This window comes from Telopea speciosissima, chromosome 7 (assembly GCF_018873765.1).
Source record: "Telopea speciosissima isolate NSW1024214 ecotype Mountain lineage chromosome 7, Tspe_v1, whole genome shotgun sequence".
NCBI lineage: Eukaryota > Viridiplantae > Streptophyta > Magnoliopsida > Proteales > Proteaceae > Telopea > Telopea speciosissima.
In genome coordinates, this window is record NC_057922.1 from 34,065,789 (window position 1) to 34,087,463 (window position 21,675).

Sequence of the window (21,675 nt, forward strand, 5' to 3'; positions counted from 1 at the left end):
CTCTATGTCATCTTCTTTATTTATGATTGAGCCTAGATACCTAAAATAATCGCTTTGTAGAATCTCCCTCTCATCAATTTTCACCATCTCAGTATTCGTCCTTGTGTAACTTTTGTTACACGCCATATACTTTGTCTTCATTCTAGTTATCTTACCCTTTTGATTCCAAGGTTGATATCTATAACTCCAACTTAGCATTAATCCTTGCGTTAATCCCTGCTTTTGTCCCCCCCTCCTTCCATCCCTCTATTCTTTCCCAGATCTGGCCGTCCCTCCCCCCCCTCATGTGGATAAGGTTATTTGGCTTCCTTCCTCCAACAGCCTCTTTAGCTCTAATTCGGCTTGGAATTTTGCTTGGAACCCTTGCCCCTCTGTTCCTTGGCACAAGTTAATCTGGTTTAAAGGCCACATCCCTCGCCATAGCTTCACAGTCTGGAGAATCCTTAGCCTTTGCCTCCTAACCCAAGCCTTCCTTCTCCACCGTAAAATCCCTGTCTCCCTTTCTTGCGTCTTTTGCTGGAATGGCTCCGAGGACATACCCTATCTCTTCTTTGCTTGCCCATTTACCTCCACCATCTAGAAAAAAGCCTTTACAACCATTTGGCCCCGTTGCAGGAGACCCGTAGCCTTTGATAGAGAATGGCTCTTGTTGGACATGACATACACTGGATGCACTATCTGTGACATTGTTGGAAAGCTTTTATTTGGCTCCTCTGTGTACCACATATGGATGGAAAAGAATCTTAGGAGATGGACCTCCAACTCTAGATCTTTTGGTTTTATTTGGAAAGCCATCTCTTTCGATGTCTCCTCCAAGCTCAGCTTTATCCCTCATAAGTCCATTTTTGATACCCCAAGGAACAGGCATATTGTTGTATCCTGGGGTTTTGATACTTCTATCTTGCAGCCTCCCACCTCCTCGTAGGTTGTCTTGAGGTTGTGGTTTTTGCTCCCCCCCCTTCTCTCCCCCTCTCCTCCTTTGTACACCCCCCCCTTTTTCTCCCCCACCCCCTCCTAGGGTTTGGTAATAGATTTTATTCACCAAAAAAAAATATCATCAGAAAAATGTGTACACAAAGGAATCTCATCTTGAATGTCCCTGGTTAAAATTATCCATGATAAGTGCAGACAAATAAGGGCTTAAAGTTGATCCTTGATATAGTCCAACTGTAATTGAGAATTCACTACATTGACCCCATAGTTCTCATACTCTTCACCACGCCATCAAACATATCTTTAATTACGTCCATATATTTACTTGAAACACTTCTTCTCTGGTACATGTCAGATGAGCTCTCTAGGGACTCAGTCATACGCTTTTTTCTAGGTCAATAAAGACCATATGAAGGTCCTTCTTGCAAACTCTAAATCTTTTCATGAGTTGTAAGTAGATAGCTTTTGTTGTGGATCTACCTGGCATAAAACCAAAGTGGTTCTCCGAAATAGTGGTTTCTCGTCTCAGGTGGGTTTGAATAACTCGCTCTCATAATTTCATAGTGTGACTTATTAGTTTTATGCCTCTATAGTTATTGCAACTTTGAATATCACCTTATTTTTGTATATTGGAACCACAATGCTGCTCCTCCATTCATCTAGCATTTTCCTTGTGCTCATAATCTTGTTAAACAGTTTAATTAACCAAGATAAAACACTTAATCCTAAGCTCTTCCACACTTCTATGGGAACCCCATTTGTGCCTTGTGCCTTGCCTACTTTCATCTTTCTTAACGCTTCTTTAACTTCAGACACCCTAATTTTTTGTATATATCTACACCATGTGGTGTCTTGATGAGTAATGCCGTCTTTAGGACCTCTATGACTCAAAATGTCTTCATTTAGTAGGCTATAGAAACTCTTTCCATCTCTCCTTAATGTAGTTATCCCTTATTAGCACCTTACTATTTTCACTTTTAATACATCTAACATGGTAGAAATCTCAACTCTTCCTGATGCAGATCCAAGCATCCACGAGGTGAAGAAGCCACCCTAATCATAGGGCCATAGCTAGGAGCCGTAGTTATTTTAGCCTTAGTTTATTTTCTGCATTTTATACTTAGTTTTTTTTTAGTTTAATTGTGAACTTAAATTGAACCGGTTCATACTTGGTTCAATTTAAGTGAAATGATCCTTTTGGCTAATAGGTTCTTATTTCCTATTGGTTACTTGGAATCTCTTTAATTTCAGCTGTTTTAAGTGTTTTGAAACTGTTTTAAGTTGTTTAATCATACCCCTCCACGATTTCTGAAGAGGGGAGAGTTGTAATCGATCTAGGACTTGGGCCATTGGCCTATTATACTAATAAAATCGTGGAAGGCTCCCCCACATTATTCAGACTTAAAAAATCGTTTCTGCTTGCTGCTTGTTTGCTGCTGCTGCCATGCTCCTTTGAGAGTGAACCTTGTGAGTAATATCAAGGCTACCTTGTGAGTAATATCAAGTTGAAGGGATTGGTGGACTCTGATCAACTCCTTGCATCCTGTAGATCGGGAGGTTCTGCTTTAGTTCTTCTCCAAGCTGCTGCCATTGGAGATTTTCAATTACTAGCAAGTAATTTACTGTTTCAGCATCCCATTCTCTCCTATTCCTCTAACCTAAGCCAGCTGATCATCAGTACCATCCCCTCCATCAATCCTACTTGATCCCCATTAAACCCTAGGTCTATTAAACCCTAACTCATCTTAAATCTGTCCAGCTTCATTCCTCCATTAAAATCCCCCATATTTGGACCATAGCTCCTACTTAGCACTGCCTCCACTCGATCCTAGGTTCTGCCCCCATTCCTACCTCAAAACCCTAAAATCCCCTCATCTCTATTAAAACCCTAAATTCCTGTCTAGACTAATCTAACCATCAGAGTCACACCCTGCTATAGCTGAACCTTCATCCCATTGGTCCTAACATTCGGCCAGAAGCCCTAGTTCAAATTCCCATCCTAAACCCTAAAACCCATCACTTCCATCTTTCCCAAAACCCGAAACCCTAATTCTCTGATTTTTTATTTTCTTACTCAAACAACATCAAACTTATATGATTAACTTCCCCTAGACCTGCCTAGCTGTACCATCTATCACACTTAGCCATTACCCTAACCCTAGAATTGACCTAATTCCCCAATTCTGTCCAATCGGCCAGCTGTTTAGGGAGGTCTTGGTTCACTTGGCTCCTAGTAGAGACAAACCTATATCATTAGCTTCCCCTAGACCTGCCTAGCTTTACCATCTATCACACTTAGCCATTACCCTAACCCTAACCCTAAAATTGACCTAATTCCCCAATCTGCCCAATCGGCCAGCTGTTTAGGGAGGTCCTGGTTCACTTGGCTCCTAGTAGACCTTTGTCTATCTAGTATCTAGGACTACATTACTTCCTTTCCCTCATTTTAGTTATCTTATAGATAGTTTTTTCCCCTTCCTTCATATTTAGATTATGATAAAGATCTTTATATTTCTTCTCCCTTGCTTTCCTCACAATCTTCCTAGCTTCATTTCTGGCATATTTATATCTTTTTAGATCCTCCACATCCTATGTTCTTTGGCATGTCTTAAAGCTAGCTTTCTTAGTCTTAATGGCTGCTTGAACCTCATCATCCCACCACCAAGTCTCCCTAGTGGAATTACGTTGTCCTTTCAATTCCTGTAGGACATATTTAGGAACCTTCTTAATACCAATTGTTGTCTTGTTCCACATCGTATTAGTGTCTCTCTTAAAGTTCCACTTTCCTTGTTCGACCACTTTTTTCAGTAAATGAATTCATGGTATCTCCTTTAAGCTCCACCACCTAATCTTAGGGCAAATAAGCTTCCCCTTCTTACGATTTTGCGAAATGAGGCACATATCCATGACCACTAATTTATGTTGAGTGATTAGGCTTTGCCCTGGTATAACTCCTTACATAACAATCTATCAGCCTTTCTAGTTCGGAAGAAATCTATTTGGCTACTATGATGCATTGATGCCCACTTTTGTAGGTAATGCTTCTCCTTTTCAAAGTGTTTACAATGGATAAGTCACTAGTCACTGTAAAATCTAAAACTGAGATCCCCCCCCCCCCTCATTCGTCTCTCCAAGACCATATCCTCCATGTACACCTCCATAGCCTCTACGGTCTCTCCCAACATGTCCATTTAGATCACCCCCTATAATAATCTTTTCTCCTTGGCTAAAGCCGTGCACTAATCCATCTATGTGCTCCCAAAATTGTAACTTACTACTTTCATCCAATCCTACTTGGGGTATTTAAGCACTAATTATATGGACAACCTCTTTCTCCAACACACAAGCTTGATGAATAATATCCTATCTCCAAATCTTTTAAAATCCACAATAATAGGAATGGAGTAGATAATTGTGTATAAATTAGGAATGGAGGTGTAAGTGCTTGGAGAATGGGGAGTACGATTATAGGAAATGAATCTGTATCAATTTAGAATAACTTTTGGAAAATATGGAGGAATTAATCCGAACAATTCTTCAGAGGGGTTTTTTTGTTTTGGGGGGGGGGGGGGAGGTATACAATCACAATAATTCATCCCATAATCCTCTAACTCAACCGTCCCACATGAGGCCGGATTTAATCCCTGATCTTTGCGGTCAACAGGTGTAGACAGGGTGACATCTCAATGAGTGAGGAGAAGAAGAAGAGACGAGAGAGCCTTGGGGAGCGGAGCTTATTCTCTAAGAAGAGAAGAGGTTCTCTTATATAGAGAAATGTCAAGGACGGATTCCAAATTTTGTTTTAAAATTCGAACAGTAACTGCTGACGTAGGGCGGCTGCCATTGTTCAACACTGTTCATGGGTCCATGCTGACGTACGTACACGTAGGGCGGCGGGTACTGTACATGACGTCATGGATGATGTCAGTCGTCACTGAGGCTGATGTCGGAGCCATGACCGGCCATAGCTGGAGAAAGGTGTTCAGCGGTGGCTTGTTCTGCTGCTTCTTGAGCGTTCATTGTTTCGACCGCTTCGGCAACATCGGCAAGGAGAGTGCCCGGAATGTTTTTTTCTGTCCGGAAACCTTTGTCTTCCACAAAGTGTTAATCTGATGGTACCATTTGGTAGGTAAGCCATCATGATGAAAGAAATCAGTCGTGTTTGTCACGGACTGACCAAAAGAAGATGGAGCAATTGCCGCTGGAGGATAAAAGCGAGGGCTTTTATCCCACCATAAGAGTGGTTCATCACTGAAGTTGGGTTCAAGGAGGTCAAACAACCAGTGAGTGATGACGAGCTTAAGACTGAGAGTTTTGATGACTCCTGGAGTCAAGCGCTCGGGGGTAAACTCCTTATCACATACGGATTGATGTGAAGTAAGAAGGGGAAGATCAATAGTGCTAGTTGGATGGGTGATCTGAATAGTTTGAGCAAGCAAGGTGAAAGGCAGATATTGATGGAGAAAATTAGTGCCTAGGATGAAATCACCATGCATAGAAGGAAAACATGTGAGTTTAGGAATCATAAACTCTTTGTTTCCAAGAAAAATTGGGATATTTAGAGCTTTGTACTCTAAGGTCGTTGTGGGACCGGAAACGCCACTAACATAAGTAGGCATATCCATTTTTTCCCAAAAATAACCGGGAATTGCATTACGTTTGCAAATACAGCCGGTAGCTCCGGTATCCATGAGGATATCGAGGGAGTAAGGTTTAAAACCAGGGAAAGAGAAATGTCCCTTGACATAGGTATATCTTTTCGGGTTTTTGTTGGACTGAAAGATAATATCTGTGTCATCAGTGACATATCTATGAAAGAAATTAATGACTGCGGTGGAGTCAGTATCTCTTTCAGAGGGAGTATAATCAGAGGAGGTTGGTCCTTTGAAAAATCTGGGGTTTAACCAATAAGGCATTGGTTTGGTTTGTCCTGGAATGTTCCGAGGAACGTATCGGGCAGAACCAAAGGATTGAGAAGAAGAGGCGCCTGGAGAAGAGACACTGGGTTGTCTAGTCAATTGGCTGGGAGCAGGTGTTCGTCTTTTGAAGTAAAGATTATTATCTGAAGATTGGATTTCGAAAGTAGCGGGTTGCATGTCGGGGATATTTTGAGGGGTATCAAGAATATCGGAAAGCAGCCATTCGCTAGGGAGTTGGATATCGTGCCAGTTCAGCATTCGAGGTTGTATCTCGTGCTCATAAGGTCTAGGTTCGAAAAGTTCAACAAACCGTTTATCCGGGAGAGGCAGAAGTTTAGTAGAGGTCACATTTGTGAGCTCATGTAAACATTTCCAACTAACAGCAAGGTTGTGACTGTTAGCTTTCATGCCGGTCCATTGGGTCTTAATTTTAAGAACCACGGAATCACAAAGATTGGGATCCTGGACAGAGATAAAGAAATTGGGTTTGAGTTTGAACCAAACAGAACCATTGATGAGGTTCGATTCAATACCACCAATGAGGGCATTTATTGGTTCAGAAAGGAATCTTTTGTCGAAAACGGCAACAACTACAGGAGTGTCGATGCCTTGACGAAAAAGAGCAGTGAGTTCAATTTGGATGAGACCAATGTGTATGTATCTCAATTGAGGGTGCTTATGGGTTAAGCGCTGGATCTGTGTTGGATTGAACAAGGAAATTTCGAGGCTTGCGTCATCCGTAGACTGGGCTGTAGTATTTCCACTAGCCTGGTCAAAATAACGCTGGTTCCAGAGATTACTAAGCTTAGAGAGCTTATAAACGTCATTATGATTAATCTCCTTAATTTTTGTAAAAGATTAAGGTCAAAGGAAACGTCTTCTCGAAGGAGATGAGTAAGAGAGACCGAGTCGAGTTCAGGAGAGGGGATTGGTTGGATCTCAATCGGGGGAGTCTGAGGAGGAGGATTCTGAGTTTCATTTTCCATAAAATAAAAATCAGATTCGTCGTCAGATTGGGAATCGTCGGACTCAGAAAGGAGTTCAAAAAGAAGTTCGGTGGGGTCCGTAACTTCATAGAACATGAGAACTTCGTAATTACATTCGTCTAAGTAACGAATCATTTTACGGGAATTTTTAGATTTGTTGGGACATTCATTGGCAAAATGGCCCTTTTCATGACACAAGTAACAGGTACAATTTGCTTTGTCCCGTTTCGGTGTGTAAGGAGGTTTTTTACGAATAAATCGTTTTGTTTGACACGATCTTTTCGGTTTGGAAGGAAAGTCTTTAGGCTTGAACCGTTTCCAGCGAAAACGCCTGGTTTTATGGGTTTTAGCCTCAGGAGAGAAGTGAGTTGGCGTGGTACCAAACTCAAATTCATTGTTGAGCATATCTTTACATAGACCGGGTGAGATCTTATGTTTCAGAGTTTTAGCTGCTCGGGCTTTGAGGCAGTGATCCAAAATATGGCGAAAAACGAAATTAATTCGATTGCCAAGGGTATCAACGCTTTTGGATTCGTTGATGAACTGTGGATATGTTGAATGGCATAATTCGTCCCAAGGTAGGGGTAACTTTGGGAAAAACTGGTCTTTCCAATAGTCAGATTTTGAACTGTCTAACAGTTGGTAGAGACTCATATATTTTTTAGAAAAAGCTTCGAATTGATTTAAATTATTAAGCTTAATCTTAGTTAAATTAAAACTGACATCTTCTGCAAGCTTGTCAGGATGATGAAAACCACAAAATTCAGATTTTATGATCTTCGAAAATTCAACCAAAATTTTTTTCAAAATTTTTCTGATAGGTGAGAAGCGTTGTTTTAGCTACCTTACCGTCTTCAATTTGGTCAAATTTTTTGATAAATTGCAGAACATCGCCCTGAAGGGAACCACTAAGGTATTCCAGGAATTTGTCTGCTTCCCATGTAGTCTTATTGTTGGCAATAAGAAGGGCAAATGTTTGAGCCCATTCATTTATTGCTTTATCATAATCTTTAAAGGCAATATGGGTGAGGTCCAGTACCCCGACTGTTGGCGAATCCTCTAAGCGTAAGATGGATGACCAAGACCATCTTGAAACCGATGAGGATTTCCACCCTCAAACCGGTTCCCGCACCACTTTCGGACACGATACTGTTTTTGCCACTGAAAACACCGATCATATTGATAATCTGATTTTTTTTTATTTTTTGGATTTGTACTGAAATGGACACGCAGGGAAAGATAATAGAGGGTAAGTAAGAAATCATTATGGTTTGTGATTTGGGGGAAAGAATGTGACTGGAGATTCAATTTTAGACTTTGCAATGGCTTACATAATTGTAATAGCAACCAAATAATTTTAAAGATGGGGCCATTTGATGACATGTAAAAAGTGAATAAAAAATGGGAAGTTGAATTTTAACTCAAGAGGACAGTAGAAAGGTCAAAATTTGAGTATTTTAACATCATCTTTGGAGTGCTAATTATACTAGTTAATTGTTTTAGATGTATTCATTAAGGCATTGAAGAAAGGAAAGCAGTGATTATTTTTATCCAAAGGACTAGATAGTAGGAAATCATTAAACTCAAAAGGCCATTAAAGAATAAAGAAAAAAAGGACAGTCAAAAGATCTTGTTTTAAAACATGGCAAAATGCTAGGAGCATGGGATATTTAGAAAGTACTAAACTGTAAAAACATAAGCTGAGAAAGCAGTGTGGTCTTATGGTGTTTTATTGAAATAGTTTTCTGAAGTTGAAGCTTTGAGGAGGATGAAAAGAGAGGGAAAAGGCTATCGGACCAGATGGCAAGCAAGGTAGCTTGTCAAAGTTTCACCTATTAGCATGGGTTCAAATTATGTGCTGTGATAGTTAACTTTGGAAGAGAGTGATCGCTAGCAAATCAAGACAAGAAACCAGGGTGTTAGAAAATCAGTTCAATTTATGCTAGTAAGATTCACAATTGAAGCTGTTAACTTGGGTGATTTTTGTTGGTTCACGAGTAAATAAGATTGGAGAGACTGATAAGGATGGTTATCAGATCTGGTGGATGATCATGGTTTTTAAAATAATTAGTGTTGCAAAACTAGGAATATGATAGAATCAGAAGTGGTTGCATTCAAGGGAACATAGGATTTGTGTAGCGGACACCAACTGGTTGGGATGATGTTTGGTGAGTTGAGCTAGCCTAATTGGCTGCCAGAATTTGTGAGGCTTTTAGAAGTGTGCATTGTGAATGTCAACCACATTTTACTGGTACCAGTTCAGTCTGATAATTTTGCTGTCCCTGACAAACAAGTCTTTGCATTATGCCCTTCATGCAATATTTTTGGGTGTATGTCAAGCTTCTTTTGAATGCTTATGGAGCTCTATATTTTCAGTATAGTTAGCTGGTTGTGGTTTGTTTTCTGTGATTTAATTTTCTATGGTCTCGTCATCAGAGCAAATGCAGATGGTTTAGTATTTAAATTTGATTACTGACTCTGTTTAATTCCTAAACAGAGGCGGCGTCTCATTTCGCATGCAAATGCTAAGAGCAAGAGTGAGAAGTTTCCTCCACCCCACCAGGATGGAGCCCTTGGTTTTCCCTTGGGTTCTTCACATCACAATATTGATTCGTCCTTCGATCCCCCTGATGTTCCATTCAGTTCCACAGCACTATCCTATTCCAAAGGGCCAATACAGACTTGGTCTGGTCCGTTGGTGGATCCTGCTGCTGTTAGTGCTCCTAGGCGTAAAAAGCAGAATGCTAATGATGCCCGTGCACCAATTCATCCTTCAAAATCACAGAAAGATAAAGGTGGTGCTCGCATCAAAGGGTAGGAAGGCATTGCATAAAGATGTCTGAACGTCTATGTGCTTGCGATTTGATTCATTTGGTGCTGGTATCTTTGCCAAGGATGCTTATACATTCCAACACTTATTAAACCAGCCATCAAACCTTGTTAAGAAAGTGTACGGGGGTTGGGGGGAGGGAAAAGCTTTTTTTTTTTTTTTTTTTGGCCTTTTTCCCATTTTTCTGTGTTCTCTAATTTTTATTTTTTTTTGGGGGGTGGGGTGAATGGCTGGCCTTATTATGTATATTTATTATTATTTCATACCTCATGTTGAAAACCAATTTACCGGACCTTCTGGTTAGGTTAGCGAAAATACAATAATGTCATCGGCGCAAATTTTGTGTTCAATCATCTTTTTGATGTTGCCCTGAGATGACTGTTATCTTTGTTTTTCATCGGTTGTTCATATACTCAGTGTGTCGCATTGCTCCTGAAAAATGTCTTGGAGTGGGATCGACATGAAAAGGATTATTCATTGCATGGGAATCGTGCATGTAAATCAGGCCTGAGAATGTTAACCATTTTAATTTTCCTGTGACCTTGGTTTTTAACTCTGGCTAGGGGTTTCTCTCTCATCTTTGTGTGGGGGGCATTGCTTGTGTTGTTGGAATGGATGGGTTTCCTTGAAGATATACGTGACAATTACCCTTATCCAGAAGTAGCCGCAAAAGTCCAAAGCAGTTTGGATCTTTGGGTAAGAGTTCATTTGTGTTCCAAGTTTGTGAACTAAACTGCAAGAAAAGGACCTTATGCGTTGGCAAGAAAAATAGTCCGGACCACCCCCAAAAAAAATCTGAAAAAATATAGATGAGGAAAGGATAATCATGGCCCCATTGGATCTTTAAAATGATCTTTACCACATTCAAATTGATAACGAAAAACAACTTAAAGGAATCACCTGGTCCAGTTGATTAGGATAGCTCCCTGTTCTGCAGCTCATTTCTTTTGTGATTAATCTCTGGGCCGCCTGGTCTACTTGTACTTGAGGAAAAAAAATCCTCTGCAGTGCACCGAATCTGACGGTGCACTGCGGTGCAGCTTTGCAAGCTAGACACATGGATGATGCAACATCAACGGTGCCAACCTCAAGAATTTGTTAAAAAAAAAAATGCAATCAAGTTCGCACCGTTGGACGTTGCATCATCCACATGTTGAGCTCGCAAGGCCGCACCGCAGATGCACCGATTTCAAAGTATAAACTATTGAGTTTGATCCGTTAGTCGGAGTGCACCCTTGTACCCAGGCATGAATGTGCAAAATGACCATTGTGTCCCTCTTTGTCGATGCCCTTATGCACTTATTGGCTGGGGCACGCTCCCAGACAATTCATTTTCCCAAACATAAATTATCGAGTTTGATCTGTTAGTCTTGTAATCAATATTGAGAAACTAAATGAATCCGATAATAATATTTGATCGAATATTGAGAAAACCAAATTCATACCCAATTGGTTTACGGACGAATATGGATAACTAGTGTCAGCATGAATGAAGTGAAACAACGGGGTTTAGAAATTCTACCATGAATGAAAGGAATACCCAAATAGATGTCGAATATATAAAACATAAGGTGCTTGGTTCTTGAATGACACATTGGAACTAAAATGTGCTCTAGATTTGGTCACATGGAGAACTTGGCCAGAAAGGAAGCAGAATTTTGATATTATATCTACAAAGGCAGAAGATTCCCGACTAGTAATTTGACCGAAGAGAATCAGATCATCTACAAAGACCATATGCACGATAGGCTAAGTATTCCTTGATATCTTAAGCCCTTTGATGGAGTAGTTATGAAGTGCAGTAAGGGAGATATGAGATGATAGAACTTCGGAGTATAAAAAGATAAGAGGAGAGGGGATATCCTTGACGAATACCATATGGAGAGTAAAAAAAGACGGAGACCCCGTTTTAAGAGAACAACAAATTGAAGATTCCACACAGAACTTGACTAGATTTACCCAGTGATGAACAAAGCTACAATTGAGTGGTCCGAAAAAAACCCCATTCTAACATATGCCCTCTCTATCCTACTGAACATTGTGTCCCTTTTCTACTGACAATACCATCCCACACACTGCCATTGGTCCACAGTGGAAGATTCTTTTCCTAGAACAGCAGCATGGGGAACCCTCCCCCTTTTAGTTCCCCAAATAAACCTGCCTGAGGGAAACTGCAATTACTTATTACTTACAAGGGAAAGTGTTTCTTGTGAGAGACTGCACGGAAGAATCATAGGATCGATATTTCCACCTTTCATGGGGGATGGAGGCGGTCATTTAACCTCCCTCTATGTCTATGTCTGGTTGCAGGCAGAGACTCCCCCCACAAGAGTTCTTTTTCCCTTACAAGAAGTAACCACTAGCTCATGCTGTGCCATTGTAGGTACATGATATTTCAATATGACATGCTAATGAAACCTTTTGTACAAACCTATAATATGACTGAAGTCCAGAAAAATGAGAAACCCTAAACAAAACCCATAACCCCCTCCACCCTCTACAGAATAACTGCGCAAATTTAATACATACTCTTTCAAGCTTCCTTTTGTACCCTGAGCCTTGAGAAGTCCATACATTTGCAAAGTCCAACAAAGTTGCACATCTCAAAATCCTATGCTGCACATGCCCACAAAAATTTACTTTCCCTCTTCCAGATTGTCTTTTAATCACAGGCCAACTCACTTTGAAATCTAATGGTTACATAGGGAGAGCTGCAACAATCAAGTTGGACAAGCATACCCTTATTCCATGGGAAAGATGGAAGCCCTGATAGAAGATATGGTGGCTTGTAAGCACTTCTTTTCCCTGTTCTTTCTTCAGAATGATTCACCAAAGCAATCTGTAGGCTTGAGATTACCTCATGGTTTCATTTGTACCATTAAAGCTACCCATGGCATTTGCTCGCTTTCTCTCTCTCCAATTCTCACCCCATACTTTTGCCTCTGCAACTGCACGTTCTCTATCAAAATCTCGGTTGAAATTCCTTGGTGTTTCCCTTGCATGAACAGGGCTATCCCTCTGAACTTCCTGCCTTTCCAATTCATCTAAGCCCCACTTCCTTCCAGACCCACCACTGGGTTCACCCGTTCCAGTCTCTGCCCCTAAGTTTACTCCCCGAACAGGGTCTCTGTGTCTCCTGTCAGGAGAATTCTGATGGGGTGAGTGAGAATGTCAACCAAAACGTCCAGCTTCATCTTGGCTGTCAGACCCGCCGCCCATGCTCATTCGGTCATCCCTGTGCCTGGGAGTAGATCGACCAACTCTGCTACTTGCAGAAGCCGCATTCGGATCATATGTTTGGGAAGCAAAATATGTCAAAGCAGTCACGACATCTCCTATTAGAGGCCGTGTAGCAGCTTGCTCCTGCAAACACATGGCTGCAACAGCAAGAGCTTGGTAAAGTCCCCTCATTGGATAACGGCCTTGCAATAAAGGGTCAGCCATTTTGGGAAACTTCCTACGGTCCTTGAAAAGCGGTCGTGCCTGCAATCGCAAGAAATGGCTTAGTAAATCATTTTTTTATTCATTAATTAAAAAAGTATTCACATTTATGTGAAAGAACAAATTTTGAGGAAACTAAATCAGTCAAAGGAATGACGAAAAACTGAAAAAAGAAACACTTTTACCCATGCAACAAGATTGTGTTCTCCAGGAGCTCTAGTGTTGTCTATTGCCTTGCGCCCTGTGATCAATTCAAGGAAGACTACACCAAAACTGTAAACATCAGATTTCAAAGTGAGTTGACCTCTCATAGCATACTCAGGAGCACAATAGCCATAAGTTCCCATAACTCGTGTGGAAACATGAGTCTTGTCTCCAACAGGACCCAGCTTTGCAAGCCCAAAATCTGACAACTTCGGGTGAAAACCCTCATCAAGAAGGATGTTAGATGACTTGAAGTCCCTGTAAATGACAGGGGGGGTTTGCTTTATCATGTAGATACTCCAAACCCTTGGCTGCACCAGCCGCAATCCTCATCCTTGTATTCCAGTCTAAAGGCTCCTTGTCTGGTGGAAGATCTGAAAATAGGTGTAGTAGGTAACTAGATAAGTATTGTAGTTGATGAGCAAAAGCTTCATTCTTTTAATTGTAATAACATATCTTTATATTCTACATCACCCAATAAGTTATGCTAGATTGGCTTATTATACCATCGATTCATATATATATATATAAAGAGAGAGAGAGGGGTCAACCGGCAGTTTTTTTTTTTTTCCTTCGTTGTTTGATTGATGACAGAAAATTTTATCAGAAAGAAAACTGAAACACAACATAGATCCCAAATAACACTCATGTATGATATTACAACTAAAAGCTGCATAAAAAAATTGATCCAGATTTTGTATAGGTCTCCCAAAGACATCTCAAGAAATTAACAAAGGTTGCATCTTGGGAACCACACATTATGTGTTTGTGTTAACAACTGAAAGCAATTCATCTAAGCACATCATTTTAGGATTTCAAGAGATGGACTCTTTCTTATTTAATTTTCTTTTTGTACTACATCTCATTTAAATTAACAATTTGATAAAGAGTACCATTCAAGTCTTATCTCAAGCCGGATACAACTCCAAATATTAGTGTGTGTTATGATCTTGCAGACATATTTGTGAAAGACAGCAAAAGTAACATACCAAGCAAACCACAGACCAAGAATTAATCAGTCTCTCAAAAGAGCATCTAAGTTGGTTAACTAAGTCTTGCTTGCCTTTGACACACTAATATTAGGCATCAGTTGGGGTTAACCAAGAACACTCAAAATTTGTTCAAAGCACAAAATAGTCAATGTAAGAAACTCAATGTCAAAAAGCCAGTTTATTCAACTCTAACAGTATCACTACACATATTTGAAAAAGAAAATTAAATAAAACAAGGTTTAGTGTTTTACATGTTTCTTGTCTTCATTTCTGGTATTAGTTTGCTAATTTGTCTTTTTTTAATAGGCTATTGTTTCCTACAGATTTCCCACCATTCCTTTTTCTCTATATAAATACCAAGCAAAGCTTCAACCATGGCCCATCTCTCTGTGCAGGATAAAGTTACAGATAGGGGTGTCAATGGGTCGGGTTGGGCCGGGCCTGCCTAAACCCTGACCCTGACCTTAGAGGTCTTAACCTAAACCCTGACCCTGACCCAACCCTGGCAGGGCCAAGAAACCCTCAACCCTAACCCGACCCTGCCAAAGTTTTCCCTAACCCGGCCCGGCCCGACCCGGCCCGACCCGACCCTGATAGGGTCGGGCAGGGTCGGGTTGGCCCTGATTGACCCTGACCCTGACCCTAATTTTTGTTTTCAATCCCATCAAATTAATACATGTCTATATGAAAAAAAAAAAAAATCATCAAGGAAAATTCATTTAACAATATGAGATGCATCAAGTAAAACAGAGGAATTCTCCTATCACAGGCACATTGAGGAAAACAGTCAAATGAGACAAAACACAAATGAAATCTAAATAAATAATTTCATTTGTAGAAAAGAGGAAGAAGACAATAAACATAGGGTTAAAAGTTGTGGGAGAAAGTACTAACCAAGTGGTGAAGAGCTTGAGAAATTGAGCAAGAGAAGAACGTGAGGAACGCAGAGAGGAGAGGGAGGTTACTGGGGAGAAAATTAGGCGAAGATGTCGACTGGGAGTTGGAGGATGCATCGGTGGCATCAGACTTCTGTGATCAATCCCACAACTTTTGTCTTCCAAAGAAAAGTCAATATAAGAAGTATCCTAGCAAGCTCGGGGAGAGGAGAGGTGTTTGGTCTCTGTCTCTCTTTCTCTTGCTCGCTGCCCGCTACTTCCTCCGCTGCTGCTGTCGTCTCCTCCCCTCGATTTTCTGCAACTTTGACTTCCTTCAGGGCTTTGAGTGGGAAGAAACGGAAACCCCAATGTCGGACCTCCACTCCTCTGATCTCAGCCGGAGTTTTAGTACCTGGACTCCTGGAGGGATTGATCGTCAAGGGAATCGAAGGTTTGAAGCAGGGAAGGAGAAAGAGCAAGGCAGCGAGCAGCGTCAATCTGAATAAAAACTTGAAAAGTGAAAACTGAACATTGAAAACAGATTTAGGGTTTAGTTATCTTTAGGGCTTTTTTGTCTTTTCCTTTTTAATTTTTCTCAGTTATACTGATATCTATAATTACATATATACATATACACAGTATTATATATTTATAACTAATAAAGGGTCGGGCCGGGCCGGGCCGGGCCAAGCCCGAGGTGTTATCCTGAACCCGACCCGACCCTGCCAGGGTTAGACTAAAACTCAGCCCTGACCCGCCCTTCGGGCTGAAAAATCAGGGTCGGGTCCGGGTCGGGCTCAGGGCGGGTTCGGGCCAGCCGGGCTTTATTGACACCCCTAGTTACAGACTTGTGGAGGTCCTTGACATGACAGCTGTCTGCTTTCCATCTTAGAAATTCTCTGCACCATCTAATTTTTAGTGTTGTTGAATTCCCACTGTGTCAAAATTATATAACTTATATGATAAAAATGTCAGATTTTTTGTCTTAACATCGAGAATTTCCCTTGTTACTGCATTCATAATTAACAAAAAAGTAAGCATAATATGAGACAGAGGATGATGCAAGAAAATTTAAGCCATTGAAATAATTCCCTTTGCTAAGACATCTGCCTTCTCAATGGTTCAGTAAGAGATGTAAAATAAGTTGTCTTCACCTTTGAAGCATTTCTTCTCTCAATACTACCTTGTGTGTTTTTTTTTGGTGCAATACCTTGTTGTGTGTTGATATACATTGTTGTGACCCTTAACAGCTCGAGCTTTTGGGATTAGTGGTTGTAACATGGTATCAGACCCAGGAGGTTGGGTGTTTCATCCCCGGTAAGCGCAAGGGGTTTGTGATACGTGTCGTTGCTTTCTTTGTAAAGATCGGTATCCTTGCCTATGCTTACTGTGTAAGAAACCTAATCGAGAGAGAGCTTTTACTCTTTTATTTGAACCTCTTATGCTATCCATAGAACTTTGAACTATTTTCTTTGAACCTTTGCAAATTCAGTCCATCTTCACACATTGATTCTCTTAAAATTACCTTCTGAAAGAGATTGTCTCAGACTTATGCTATCCATAGAACTTTTCCTCTTTTCTTTGAACCTCTACAATTTCTGTCCATCTTCATGCATTGATTCTCTTAAAATTACCTTCTGAATGGATGTTAAAGGAGGAGGAGGGATCAGGCCTACCTCCAAACTGTGGTAAACACATAAATAGTCCTTCCTAGAGGCTCTTGACAACTTATAGTGGATGCAACTGAGCATTTTACCAATGACAAGGATATGACGTTATCAAATCGTAATTATCTGAAGTAAAATTTGACCGTATTTTTATTCTATCTCATCTCTTCTACAGGAAAACTAAAACGTGACCTAGTTCTCAAAGTGATACTTGTCGTCACTTACTTCTATTTTAAAGAACATTGTTCTATGACGTGATGAATGTCCAAACTAGACACTTTATTCCTAAATTGCTAATACGACATCCTGATTAACAGTGCACAATGGGCAATGCCAGATCCATTATAATGGGTTATGCTAATCATATAAAAGCATAAAGCTTATATAAGAAAATAATTAGATTTTATAAATAAAATCCAATTTAATTATAACCCTATGCATTTCAAACTGTCCTAGGAACTGCACCAAGGTAGTTCTGCTGCTCCAATTCACTCCAAATTCAAGCAGGCACCAACAAAAGTGCTATAAGCCTATAACTTAATGCAGCATAGACAATGAGTTAAACTAGTCTGATGAGAGTAAAACTCATAGACACTGTCCAATGTTGGCTAGAAAAATGTTAAAACAACTATTTGATAGTTCGACTTTAAAGCTCGTGCAGCTTACCCAAGGACCTCATGAAAACAACTATAAGCTTTCCATCTTATTTTGATGCAACAGCATACAGTGGAAAACTTCTGAATTTGAAAACCTTCAAATTCTCCACAAGACAACGGGTAAGGGATCTACATCTACCATCACTATGCTCCTCAAGATGCCCAATATCTGAACATGTTGGATTGTTCAGAAATAAACTAAAGCTATATACGTCTCAGAGCTAGGAGAAAAAGATCAAAGAGGGGGTTCATTCCCGAAAGAATGGGAAACCATGACATTTTTTCGTTCCAGGTTTATTACGTTAAGGATTTAGTGATACTGCTCCCCCTCCCCTAGAACCCTTTAAAAAATTTAAGGTATTTTCAATGAGATAATATGTAAAGACTAAAACTATAAGAGAAAAGCAGGATTCTAACCACCTCTGCAAACCTTTTTTTTCTTTTTGGTGCTGCTATTGTCCTCACAAACTCATGGCTGTGGGAATGTATTCCAACTAATTGAGATATAGATTGCCGGGTTAAGAAATTATGCTATGACATGGTCTAAAATAGGAAGTTGACGAAGTTTCCCAAATACTCATGGTTAATGAAGGTGATGAGGTGCAAACTTCCTCGATAAAGCACAAAATGGAAACCTGATGAGAGAAAGAAACTTGATTGATGTTATTTGTTTCTTATATTGACATTCACCTAAAAGAAAGAGGATCCCCCCTCTCCTTACATGAAAGGATATGGGACAAAATTATTCCCTCAACGAACTGACAAAATCCCACACATTGAGATAAAAACAGAGAACTAAGCAGAAACAACATGAAGCAATCAATCACTTTAGACGCCAATCATAAACCAATCTTTATACAGTATCTAATTAATAAGCAATGGCTCTCAATCATCTTGTTTCTCTTTGTGAGCAGTTAGTTACCATTCAATGCCTATCAAAATCTTAAGAGAGAACCATCTTAAGAGATGACTGTACACAAAATCTCAAAAGTAATCAGCTAACCCTTCTTGAGAGGACCTAAAAAGGCACAGATGATGACAGTGAAAACTAAATCCAACATAACACACGCCAAGAAGAAACAATGCTTCCCACCAAGTAGCAGTCAATGTTGAATGTGATACTAAGAAGTTCTGAGCAAGTAGTAGCCATGGTTTGTGCTGTCTGTGACTGACAAGAGGTGAATGCCAGACTATAATGGAATATATGGACTGCAATTGCAGTAAAATTAACAATGGAAAGGGACTAGGTAAGATTGATGATCAAGAAATTACCCAGAGTAACATTTTCCTTACCTTGGTTTGATAATAAACTGATAACCAAGGACATGAAAACAGAAGATGCCACTTATAAAATTAAAGCAAGCTGGATGCTGAGGAGAGGAGATTTTGAATGTTGTATTTTTACTCATTCCCTTGGAACTAAAATAAAAATTTTAAGACCGCTAAAACATTGGCAATGATATATGGAGCTGAATGCGAAACAATAAAGAAACGAAAAAGACGAAATATATATAATGAGTACAACTGATAAGAGGAAATTGAGAACATGCAACACTAGGAAGGATTAGACAGAGGACTGCATTTAACAGAACTTTAGAGTTGCAACAGTAACTAAAAAGATGAGGGGAAATTAATTGAGATGGTTCAGCCATGTACAACAATCATCAAATAATGCAGAGGTTTATGTATATGTACAGCGGAGGTGTTAAGAGGAGAAAGAAAAAGCTAAAGATGTAAGTGCAGAGGAATGACATCAATTGTTAAGAGCAGATATAGTATCAAGTAGAGTGAAATAGCATGGAAAAATTTCGTGTAGATGACCCAAAGCTGTTGGGAATAAGAATTGGAGTGAAGTAGATTTATTTTTATTTAGTTCAATACACATTGGGTGCTACTTTTATTGATGTGGACAATGCATTGCTGTCCTAAAGCGATGCTAGAGTATAGTAGATTAGTGGGCAAGAGCAAAGATGCATCAGCTTGACCAAATTCCAGATTCTTGTGCAATTATCAGAAGGGATAAGGTTAGTTCCAATATTTTTTCAAAACCTTAAAGTGGAATCCTGAACTGTACATGCCTTAGGTCAGCTATTTATCATATTATATAATTTTGAAGGGTTAAGTATGAGAAGCAGTCTAACCATGTAAATGATCCTCCAATGATCCTAACGGCAAAAATTCGTAAACAAGGAGGCATTGGTCTCCATCAGCACAATAACCAATCAAGTTCACAAGGTTAGGATGATGCAAGAGGCTAAGCATGAGAACCTCCACCAGAAATTCTCTGTTCCCCTGAAGGCCATTCCTGTCTAGCTGTTTCACAGCAACTACCTGCAAGAACTGCCATTTCAAATAAATCAGAGAGCACAGGGCATGACTGATGGATAAGTAAACTAATATAAGCATTTTTTATTCAAGGCTCTGTACAATGCACATGATATACCAGGGAGTCAAGAGACAAAGTTCAGGTTGCCTATGATTAACATGTTTTACCATTTACCAATAAATAAGATTAGTTCCAACTGACCTGTCCAGTGCTTTCCAATCGACCCTTATATACTCTCCCAAATCCTCCTTCACCCAAAAGACAATCTTGCCTAAAGTTCTTTGTGGCAGCAGCAAGCTCTCGAAAGGTGAAAGTCTGTGCAGCAGTAGCAGGGACTGGCAGGCCGGGCTTGGAAAAATGGCCGCAATGCTAAGCCTGGCACTGCCCATTCCCAGGTCAATCTTTCTAATGCTTCTGATGCTGTCCCTGCTACTGCTGCCCCGACACCCTTCTCTCCAGATTGAACCATATTGTATGCTTGAAGAAATGTGGGGAATGTATCACGCCCTAAGATCTGCACAAGAACCTGATCATACTCAGGATTAAGTCCTGTCAAGAAATCATAGACCCGTTCCATCTCCCTCTCTTTCTGGAAAGTACCAGCATCATTAGGGTGAACCATGGGAACTGGGTGATAGAAGTCTAGATGTTGCCACATATAAGTGAGGGTAGTGTAGTATGCAATAAGAGAGAGCTGCTTCTGAGTAGTGGTCCATGCTTGACGGCAGATCTCATAGATATGAGCATAATTCCCTGCCTGGGAATAGGTCTGGTGTACAACATCCTATAATTCCTCAGCCTAATTAAAGAGAACAAAGTTTGGACTCATAGAGGCTTCCATGGAATTAATGAGAAAAGACATCACTAGAGTATCATTAGATGACCATGTAGCAGTAGAAGTCGGATCTGTAGGCTTGGGAGATTCTCCAGTTACAAGTCCCGCATAATTATTTCAGCGCAGAGTGAGAAGACAGGCGCGAGACCACGTTAGATAACTCTAGCCATTAATTTGATAGTGCCAGGTTAAAGGGTAGTAGAATGCCCCGTGGAGGTTGAACATCCAAGAGGAGGCAAAGGGAGAGTACCCGTCGAAGTAACACTGGTATTATCGTCGCCCATGGGAACAAGCACGGGAAATTACAAACACAGGAAAAAGTGGGCAGCGACCTAAGATAGAAGTGCCCGTGGCAGCACCGAGAGAAGGCCGACGAAAGGAGGCACAGCGACAGACGGTCGCGGTGGAGATTGGCACAACGAGGGAGTCGCGACAACAGCATCGAGAGAAGACCGGCAAGAAGAGGCGCAGCGACGGAAGGTCGCGATGGAGATCGGCACGATGACGAAGTTGTGGCAGCAGCACGGCTAAGACGAGGGGCCACGGTAGAGGCCCGGTGACCTGCGGGTCACGGTGATGGCAATGCTAGCAAATGGAGGCTAGAGGTAGGTGGAGCGGCGTGTGCAGCACCGGCAGGACAAGGCCAGAGGAAAATGGTGCGGCGACTAAAGGTCGCGGTGACAGCGCAGCCAAGAAAGGGGCCGCGGGAATGGCGCAGGGACCTACGGGTCACGGCGGTAGGTAGCATCGGCGAGAGAGAGAGAGAGAGAGAGAGAGAGAGAGAGCAGGGCGGCAGAGAGGGAGTTGCAAGGTCTGGCGGTGAGGGGGAAGACCGGGAACCAAGAAGCAGCGGCAGTGGAAAGTAACGCGCGGTGAGGAGGTGCGGCAAAAGAGAAAATTTTAATGGCGCACGGTGCTGGGAATGTCTACCATGCTAGATGGGGAGGTGAAACTTCCAAGGCAGTGGCAGCAGCAGCGGCAATGGAGGTGGAGAGAGCAATGCTGAAAACC

General features: G+C 40.9%; 1 protein-coding gene and 1 pseudogene across 2 annotated transcripts in view; one reads left to right on the top strand and one right to left on the bottom strand.

Moving 5' to 3' along the window:
• Nucleotides 1–9,790, top strand: part of LOC122668007 (probable serine/threonine-protein kinase At1g54610) — a 31,126-nt gene extending 21,336 nt beyond the window's left edge. For both annotated transcript variants that reach the window (XM_043864522.1, XM_043864523.1), the window contains one exon: nt 9,336–9,790. In XM_043864522.1, coding sequence (XP_043720457.1) covers nt 9,336–9,656 — 321 coding nt within the window. In that variant the 3' untranslated portion in view covers nt 9,657–9,790. The remainder of the gene's footprint in view (nt 1–9,335) is intronic.
• A 2,271-nt stretch (nt 9,791–12,061) lies between these two features.
• On the bottom strand, nt 12,062–20,162 carry LOC122669691 (annotated as a pseudogene).
• Nucleotides 20,163–21,675: the final 1,513 nt, after the last annotated feature.